Genomic DNA, 10,485 nt, shown 5'->3' with positions numbered 1-10,485 from the left:
TATCTAAATTTAGAAGCTTGAATTAATCTCTTTTTTTTTGGCTTTTTTCACTTGAAAATGATTAAAAAATGATTAGAATTAAAAAAAATCAATTATCAAAATGAAAGCTTAATAGCTAAAATAGAGTTTAGTTTTTTTTTTCAGAATCATGATTTTTTGTTGGTGCACTCCAAGGAAAATCAATCAAACGGGTGTTGGGATTGTTGAAAAGATGTCTCGATTTAAAAGCTTGAATTAATCCATTGTTTTGGCTTTTTTGCTTGAAAAATTATTAAATCATCATAATTAATTATCAAAATGAAGGGTTCATTGCTAAAACAGATATCTCTGTTTTTATTATTTTTTTCTATTGTGTTTTTTTTGGTACACTCTGAGGGAAATCAATCAAACAGGTGTTGAGGTGTTTCGATATCTCTCTCTCTCTCTCTCTCTCTTTTTTTTTTTTTAACTTGCATAAATACTTTTTTTTGTGCACTGAGGGTAACAACAATCTAACTGGTGTTTATCTGAGAATAGCAAAACACTAAATTCTCTCTGTAAGTGTGATTTCCCATAAATGTGCTGAGATTATTTTTCTGCAGACGATGTAATCTCATGTTAATGTGTAATCCATACATTATTGTTTCCATCACAGCGGGGGGCGCTAAGGAAGTAGTTTTCTGAAAAATGTTCACATTCTGTTTCCAGTGGCCATCATTATCCTTACTTAAATGACCAACAAAGAAGACATCCCTTTAAGCAACTGTCTGAACTGGGCACAAAGCAGAATTTAAAGAGGAAAATCATGTCTACAAGGCCAAGTGTGGCCTCCTGATATACATACAACAAGAGGATCAGAGAGTCCCTGAGCACACACTCTCCCTGTCCGAAGGTCAGGATTCTTGAATGAAGAAAAAAGGACACTGGCTAACTGACAGGTGCAGAGTTTGGTGATATAGCACTTCCCAAGGCTGCAAAATATACAAGACAAAGGCCCCTTTTTTCCCCACTAAGTGTGACAGTGAAGAAATCATCTGGTCCCTTCTGCTGATGGAGTTACAGCACCAGTCAGTCAGCGAGAACTGCTCTGAGGTCTCCATTAAATCACACAAGTTCTAATATTATACAGTAAAACGACAACCTGACCTATCAAAGTCTAATCACGTAAACATGATCGTCGCCGCACCACATCGCTCCCCAGTGAATCAGGTTAAACAGTATGGCACTAAAACCTGTCACATCCACGGGTGAGATGTGGGCAATTTCCTGCAGGAGGAGATTAACCCTAAATTACACCGAGAGACAGAGCAAGGAAATAAGTAAGGAAGAAAAGCACACCACTTCTTCCTCCCCGGTGAAATTACTCAGAACAACACAAGGAAAAACACTGATTAAGGCTGCAGCAGCCCTGAAGAAAAAAATATCACATTGGGAGTTAATAAATATGCAAGCAGGAGACATTTAGGTGGGGCATTTGTTCTGCTATTTTGACAAGTACCATTATAGTTTTTCCAACAATTGTAACATGATATGAACACCAAAGCGTACAATTAAATACAAGAAATGGATGCAAGGAGAAAAAAAATCTGCAAACAAATAAGCATAAAAAATACATTTAAAAGGCATAAAATTACAGTACCGAAGATGATCACTAAAATGGAACCTGTGTATATGCAGGTTTGCAGAACTCAAAGATGGAAGGTGATTCTCTGCTGTGGGGACAGGTACAACTCTCATGGGGAATGTAGTGGACAATCAGAAGATATGATACAGCATATAATTCAAATATGCATTTTGTATTTTTTCCCCCCCAATTTCCTATGTTTGCATTACTCCTGTTTTAAACATATGCTGCATTCATGCAATATCAGAAAAAAGGGGAAAAACTGGAAATTCTACTGTTATTCCAGTTTGGGAGTGTTAGCTCAAGATGCTAGCCCCACTGTGAGACTACATTAAACTATACTAAATTTGCTGTTTTTTTTGTGTGAAACCAGATAATACATACAAGCGGTGTATAGTTCATTTTTAATTAGCTGGATCATTTGTAAAACACGATATCCATCTGACTCATTACACGCATTGTAGCTTGTCAGTAAACCTGACAGGTGTTTTAGCTCATGTAATAAGGAGAAAGCTTGCAGGCATGCTGAAATAGCTAGCATGTACAACGGATTCCACCAAAGTACCTGAGAGGTAATCTGAGGGGGTTCTTCCTATGTTCCAGGGTCCTATGTTCTCCAGTTACACATATAGGAACCTAACCCTGGGAACTTAGGACCCCGGGAATAAAGGACCCTGAGAACGTAGGACCTTGGGAACCTTTGGCCACAGGAACGTAGGACATTGGGAACTTAGGACCCTGAGAAAATAAGACCATGGGCACATAGAAAATTGGGAGCCTAAGACCATGGGAACATAAGACATTGGAAACTTAGGACCCTGGGAACTCAAGAGCCTTGGAAGATAGGACCTGGGGAATAAAAGATTATGGGAACATAGGACCCTGGGAACCTAGTAGCCTTGGAAGATAGGACCTGGGGAATATAGGACCATGGGGACATATGGCATCGGGAACTTAGGACCCTGAGGAAGGTGACCTGAAAGGTGTTTCACTGACTAAATGTAACTCTGACTGTAATGTTTGCTGATCACTTACGTGAGGCAACAGAGGAACCATGTCAACTCCATAACATTTTGAACAAATAACTTCCTCATCAAATTAATTTGAGCTTGAGATATTGAATACAGTTCTAATTTGTACTTCTGTACTGCTTTTCTCTAAGTAGAAGATATCATAGTTGCCAGAAATTCCCAATACCACCAATTTGGAATTACAACTAGGGGGCCGACATCAATCTTTTGCATTCAGCTGCTCATAAAAACAATCTTAGTAATATCACACGAATGCAGCATAGTTGAGGTACTGAATCAGACTGAGGTTTAGGAGCCAGGAAGGCAAGTAAATACACCAACTGGGTTGAATTATGTGCATGTTGGAGTTGTAAGTGCCACCCACTTTACTTTTGTCAATTAACTTCACTAATTCATGGATAATATTTCCACAGAGGATATAAAGTCAAACATCAGTGAACAAAAATAAAGTTAAAACCTTGTGATATGAGAAAAAAAATATGATAACCAGAGTTACACATTCACATCCACTAAACTAAGTATGAACTTGAAGTGTTTTAATAATTAGTGCACGAGAAAAAGGTCCTAAAATGTTCTCCCTCCATTTGTGAGTTTGTGTACTGTGTGTCCCTTTCTGTCTACTTTTTTGTGTGTCTGTCCAGCATGTGTCAACAATTGCAATATACTGTATATACATTTATATATGTGTATTTCTCTATTCTTTTGTTCGTACTCTGTATGTTTCCTTCATTAAGACCTGAGAGAAAGGCCAAAAACAGGGTTGAGGTAGGTAACCATAATGCATCAAAACAAGTCCTGTACAGTATGTGACGCCACAGAACAGAGAGCCGGAGAGAGAAGCCCTGTGATCGTAGAGCCACCCAACGACCTTCTATCTCCCTCTGCCAGCTCTTTGTCTGTGCACGTTACTATAAACATGGTGTTCCTGAAGCACTTTTACTACTCAGTGTTGACAGGAGGGAGATGGTTGAGCAGCAGTTGTGGTTTTGGGAAGAGACTAACAAAAGTCAAGCATGATCAGCAACTGTCATGTCTCCTGGGCACCAGATGTCTAAAAGGCTATTATAGTGTTTAAAAAGGAGGCAGATAATGTGACGTGAAAGTAAAATCACTAAGAGCACTGCAGCAACAAACATCCAGAATGAGGTTAGAAATACACTGCTGCCAATTTAAATCAAAGGAATAGTTGAGCATTTTGGGAAATACACTTATCAACTGTCTTGCACAATGTCAGAGAAGATCGATACCACTCTATTTAATGTCTGTTAAATATCTCTGAGTAGTTGCCAGGCAACTACTGGAATCTCCAGGAAGTCACTGCTCCCAGTCGATAAACAGATCAGCACATAATCTCCTCGTAAAACGGCGAATTGTCATTTTTACACTTTTTTTTTTTACCCAGTTTTTGAACAGATGAACTGGTAGGCCTACTTCGAGTTACTGACAGAGGGATTTTGTTACTGTTGTCATTTCCAGCCTTTATGCTAATGTATGCTTGCTGCAGCTTTCTATTAACTGTACAGATCATCAAATATTACGCAAGAAAGAAAATAAACCCCTCAACATGTCAGACTATTCCTATAAATAGTAACGCTAGAGCTAGGAGGCAATTAGCTTAGCTTAGCATAAAGACTTGAAGCAGTGGGTACAGCTAACCAGGTTCAATCCAGAGTTCTAAATTCTGGCTAATGGTGCCTAAAAGCTCCCTAATTAAGAGGTTACATCTCAAACATAGGGGGAGTTATTTGCTGTACTGGTCAGGCTAAGCTAGGTTAACTGCTTCCTGACTATAGCTTCACAATTAACATAGACACAGAGTGGTATCATCCAACTGTCAACTACAAAGCCAATAAGCATACTTCCGAAAATGTCAAACTATTTCTTTAAACATGTAGCTAGAGCTTGGTGTTAATTAGCTTAGCTTAGCATGAAGACTTGAAGAATGGGAAACAGCTAAACTGGTTTGATTTAAAGTTCAAAATTGTGCTTAACAGCACCTAAAGAACACTAATTAACAGATTACATCTCATTTCTTTTAATCTGTACTCAACAGTGATGTAAACACAACCATTTGTGATTTTAAGGGGGGGTTATATACTGTACTATACATGCTAAGCTAGGCTAACCTCCGGGCTATAGCTTTACAATTAACACAGAGACAGAGTGGTATCATCCAACTGTCAGCAAGAAAGCCAATACATGTGTTTCTAAAAATATCAAACTACTTTTATTAAGTATGAGGCTAGAGCTGGGTGTTAATTAGCTTAGCTTGGCATAAAGACTTAAAACTGTAAGGAACAGCTTGCCAGGGTCGATACAAAATTAAAAAATCTGCCTACCAGCAACTCTAAAATTCACTAATTAACACAATACATCTGGTCTGTTTAATCTGTCCTCAGTAATAGGGGGAGTTATTCGCTGTCTTGTACATGCTAAGCTAGGCTAACAACATACCAGCTAAAGCTTCACAGTTAACACAGAGAGACAAGAGTGGTATCATCCAACTGTGAGCAAGAAAGTCATTAAGTGTTTTACCAAAGTGTCAAATGATTCCTTTACGTCATTACATCAACAATAGTGGAATAATCTTTTAACATTTTGATAACAGTTGTGCTTCACTTTCTTCTTGTTTGACATACATCTTATATGTATGAAAACATTCATTCAATCAATAAACATATCTGCACACACATGCACACAAAATTCAATCATAGCGCTAATTTTAGACACATGTATGAAGTCTGCATATCAGATTAAATTGCAAACAACTGCACATTATGTATTTCATCTCTCAGTGGTAAATAATCCTGAAAATGTTATTAGCAAAGCAGTGTATCTCTAACGGTTCACTCAACTGAAACAACTACATTTGAAAAAGAGAATATCATGATCTTCCGAATGAAATAAAATCTAAAAACAGAAGCTTATAATGGAACAGCATAATTCACACATATTCCTCACATACTGTAATTCATACAACAGTGTTATCAGTCTGTCAACTTGCATGAGGTACTGACATTGTATCTACAAACACCATATTCATCAACAGAGGGAAGCCAGGATTTCACAAAGGGGGGAAAAGAGGGTTTTTCATTATGCAATAAACAGACAAACAACAACAACAACAGCGACAACATTAACATTGTTATCTTGAGGTAGAACATTAACTTCAGCATTTGGAAGTGCTTTATGTTGGATACTCGTTTTTTTTTTTCACTTTGCTTCGACAAGCAAGAGAGAGAGACGATTCTTGACATCTGAGGTAGTGCGGCACCTGATCTCGTAATCTTCAAACCAATCAGTTCCTCCGCATGTAAAGTAATTGTGAGCACAGGGGAAGGTTAAGTCCTTAAAAGCTTCCCGCAACACATTCATTCCGGCTGAGGTAGGTTTTTGTTGAATCGTAACGTTCACACAGCCAAGTCTAGCGCCTGTATGAAGGCCGAGAACTCATAAAAAAATGTTGATATCACTGAAACAAAGTCCTGAGACAGAATATATCGAATCCCTGGACGAAGGCTGAGGTCTTCTGTGAGCGAGAAGGTGGAATCATTGGTAGGTGAGAGCAGGCAGCAGGAGTCTTTGACATCCACAGAAAAGTAGAGATAAGACCAATAACTTATAACCACTTTGACATATATGTGATAAAGATATATATGTATATATATATATTTATAAACTTAAAAATAAAATCATCATTGTATAACAAGGACATTCTGGAGCCTCTATTCTGTGTACTGCGCAACACCAGAAAATTAACAAAAGACCAAATTGTACAAATAAAAAACATTTAACTGGCCTGCCGAGCTCGAAACAGCCATTCATCAGAAGAGAGCTCTCCCAAACTCCAGGCCCAAACACTTGACGATATACAGTCCTAGATCCTCCAGAACTTCTTAACTTACCAATAAAAAAAATCTTTGCACAAAAGGAAAACCTACTTTGAAAGGAAACACTTGTCAACCTGAGTGAGAGAAGAGTCTAAGTGGACACTGTGGACAGTGTCGTGTGAATTGGCCTTCATACATGATTAGCCTTGGTCCTGCCGACCCACTCCTGCTGCAGGAGGATCCTGGAACTGCGTCTCCCGCTCCACCCCGAACTCGTCCAGCGGTATTGTTGACAGCTGGGTGTCGTTCAGTGCGTAGGAGTCGGACTGAAAACACATGCAAACAAAAATAATCACAGAGTTAGACAGAGTGTGCATTTAAATGTACAATATTTGAGTTCTGCCACTATAGAGTCTCTTTCACATGAAGACAATCACAAAAGATGCGGTCTGATGATATCGTGACGTGTCTTGGGGTCATGGTAACTGTTATCTTTACAACCACCACTTGTGGCCGTAAGCCGTAACTTCAGCCTACATCTTTACAGTCTGTAAGAAACCCTTTATCCTGTTTATACTGTGCTGTGTTGTGTTGTTTCCGCTGTACTGTTTTGTTGAGGATAACTGGTTTTCTATTGATTCAACTATTCTTAGAGAAATAATGAATAAAATAAAGAAAGAAAGACCAAAGGAAGTTCAATCTTGCTTTGATTTGTCCTTCGGTGTTAGCAAGTCGTGACTCTTAGAGGCTGCAGCCATTCTTCACCAAAAAGACACGACGTTGCAGGTCATGCTTCTATTTTAGGGAAGGAAAGAAGAAGAGGCAAACATAAACCATCCTCTGCTGCTTTTTGCTGATAAACCGGCAAGAATTTCTTTACAAATGTAAAAGTCTCATAACATAACAATAATAATGCAGCTTCTAACACTGTTGAATTGCTTTTTCTGATGGAACAGTCGCTGGAATTGTTTTCTCTGCTTACTGGAAATAAACTGGGTGAATGAACATGACTGAGAATTAAAGTGGAATTGATTTAAAGGTAAACTACACTTTATTACAGCTTGTTATTCCTTCTGCAGCACATACCATTGATTATATCAGCTGCGATCATGCTGCACTCAAAGAAATAGCTTCTGAGTTACCAGAAGTGTGTTGGAGGTTAACAACAGACAGTTTGGATTGTAATTTTCTTTCCACCTACAGAACTGATGTCCAGAAGAACAAAAATATGACCCAATTTGCAATAAACTTTATTTTCCCTTTAAAATGTTTTTGTATAAAAACATGTCGCATTTAACACTGACTGGATTAAAAAGTCTTTAACATCTGGACTCACCATGCATGTATCTTGTGTACTGGGTTGTGTGAAAAGTCTCTCGAGCTCATTGCTGTCAGCCACTTTCTTCCCCGCCGCGCTGCCATTGACCTCCATCTCTCTCCTGGCAGACCCGTTCAGCCCAGAGGCCCCCTGGGAAGAGGACGACGATTCCAGCACCGCGCTGTGTCCTGCCTGGGGGGTGGCCTGAACCGTCTTACACATCATTAACCTGGGTTTTACATGAACCCACAAACATAAAACACTCATCAGCTGCATACACATGATAGATTGACATTAACAATTATTGGCAAGTTATTTCCCGTGGACCCGTTTGTTATTGCTTTTTGGGATTTACATGCCATGTTTGTACTGACCTGCCCCGGTAGCTGAAGGCGAGGAAGAGCACACAGAAGATGATACAGGTGACTCCGATGTGAATGCCGATTATGATGCCTGTAGTTGATGTTTTACTCTGTTCATCTTTCACACAGTCACATGGGGCATCCAACACTGAGAAGATAGGAAACACCTCACAGTCAAAAAAAAACACCACAGTTTGTATTAACAGGAGTATGTCTAGAAGGTGGACGAAAGACATCAACATCCAGCTTTACGTGACAGAAGATGACACGTGTGACTCAGTGAGGTGCATTAAACATGGATGCGCTGGACTGACGTAGGACAGTGTGTAGCTACAGTACGTGTGGCTGTGTGTGCTTAGTTGTGTCAGATAATCACCAGATTTTGCCACCGCTTCCCGAAGCGAAACAAATCGCACCGTGGCATTGCCATCTCCGTGTTGGTTGTATGCGATGAGCTTTATCTCATAGACCAGTGTAGGATCTGGACAAAAACAAAAGACAGAAAGAGATGTTCAGATAATGAATGGAGCAGTATTTCTTAAGCATCTCAGAGGGGGATATCAATCCTAACTGGGCCAAATTAACACATATTTGGTCCTTCTTTTAGACCTAGGATAAAATACCCTCTTGTTTGCGTACTTGATCTAAGAAACAACATAATCTTATTTCTGCTGATATTTAGGAGAGTAGTTAGTTGAGTTTATTAGTTTCTTTGTTACAGACAAGTACACAAAAAATGTCAACAGTTGCATAAGCAGTGACTGTTGTACTGTACAAGTGTTGATAGCTGAACCCAATGTCCAACACCAGTCAGTCATTTTCCTTCCTAAAATTAAGAGTTGGGAGCTTAAATGACACTTTCTTTCGCTCAACCAGACTCCATTTCTAAAATCAGTATTTTACCTCACAGACTCCAGGAGATGCTGGTCAGATGCTGCCTTGATTGCTTACTTTGTTTGCGATTTTGTGTGTAAAAGGTTAGTTTGGATTCACCAAAGTCACACAATAACACAAACAGATTGCAACAGCGACAGACCAGCAACTCTTCTGTATTAAAATGTTTTTATATATGGCATACAATGACAGTGCGTTTTTTTTTTTTTTTTTAGGCAGGCCTCTTTTAGGTGGCTAAAATCGGTTTGTTGCTGGCCCTGTCCACAGCAGTAGATTTCTTAGCTTCTTAAACTGTTATTCCTGCTGCTTCTCCAAACCGGTGGCATGCCAACCAACATTTACCGTGATGATGGACATGTACCTCGTACAAAACCACTTCAGATAATCCTACCATAAGTCACTGTCTGAGGTAGAAGTTCCATGGAGGAAGTCTGAGATGCTTGTTTCTGGGATCGGATCACAGTATCAAATATGAAAGACACCACATGTCTCACCGAGCTGAGTGATGTTGTACTGGGTGACGTTGCGAGGGAAGGCGATGGGACCAGTGAACAGTGGTGTGTGGGCTCTTCTGTAAAACAGCCTGAAGCCTTGATGTTGGCCCATCTTGGAGGAAGGTTCCCACGTTGCTTGTATAACACTGCTGTTCACCACCTTGGTGAAGAGGGAAGGAGGCGCGGGCACTGCAACAACAGATACAACACAGAACACACTTACTTATTGTTGTTATCATCTTCATGATATTTTTTCACATGTTATTGTCAATTTTCTATTCTCTATTTATTCTTCCTGCTGTTCTTGCTTACTTTAAAATCAATACTTTGTTTCACTGGGAGCCAGTGAAGAGAAGATAAAACAGCAGTTATGTGTTCAGACCTTTTGGTTTTCGTTAATACTCTGGCTGCCACATTCTGAATAAGCTGGGGTTTATTCAATGTCTACTTTATCAATCCAGTAAAAATTGCATTTCCAGTCTAATGGAAATAAAAGCATGAACCAGATTTTCAGAGTCTGACTGAGACAAAAAGCATCTAACTTTTGATATATTACTAAGGTGATAAAAGGCAGTCTTAGAAATACTAGAGATGTGCTTCTGGAAGTTAAGATCAACATCTAAAATCATAACCAAGTTGTTGACATGCTCAAATGCTTTTACAGACAGGTGAGTTCATAAAAATTGAATTTCATGCCTCAAAGCCTTTAGTTCTACTAACAGGATCTCTGTTTTGTCATGATTAAGCTGTAAAAAAATTTTGACCATCCAAAATCTGATATCTGCGATGCACTGAATGAGATTATTTACTGGGCTGCTGTTACTGGTAGAAACAGATATGTATAACTGTGTCATCACCATATGACTGATATGAAATGTTAAATTGCTGTATAATGGACCTGAGCAGAAGCATGTACAGATTAAAAAACAGAAGACCACGAATTGACCCCTGAG

At 39.1% G+C, this 10,485-nt stretch overlaps 1 protein-coding gene across 1 annotated transcript in view; it reads right to left on the bottom strand.

Annotated features, from left to right (window-relative positions):
- Window positions 1-1,993: 1,993 nt before the first annotated feature.
- The window catches only part of igdcc3 (immunoglobulin superfamily, DCC subclass, member 3), a 72,784-nt gene continuing 64,292 nt past the window's right edge, over window positions 1,994-10,485 (bottom strand). Inside the window, exons 10-14 of the mRNA XM_084716229.1 lie at window positions 9,533-9,721; window positions 8,521-8,625; window positions 8,157-8,292; window positions 7,801-8,011; window positions 1,994-6,790 (exon numbers count right to left, since the gene is read on the bottom strand). Of these exons, the coding sequence (XP_084572355.1) occupies window positions 6,665-6,790; window positions 7,801-8,011; window positions 8,157-8,292; window positions 8,521-8,625; window positions 9,533-9,721 (767 nt within the window). The 3' untranslated portion in view covers window positions 1,994-6,664. The remainder of the gene's footprint in view (window positions 6,791-7,800; window positions 8,012-8,156; window positions 8,293-8,520; window positions 8,626-9,532; window positions 9,722-10,485) is intronic.

The sequence above is a fragment of the Lutjanus erythropterus genome, chromosome 1, assembly GCF_056507025.1.
Source record: "Lutjanus erythropterus isolate fLutEry1 chromosome 1, fLutEry1.hap2, whole genome shotgun sequence".
In the NCBI taxonomy this organism is placed as follows: domain Eukaryota; kingdom Metazoa; phylum Chordata; class Actinopteri; order Lutjaniformes; family Lutjanidae; genus Lutjanus; species Lutjanus erythropterus.
This window is presented reverse-complemented; position numbering and strand designations above follow the sequence as displayed.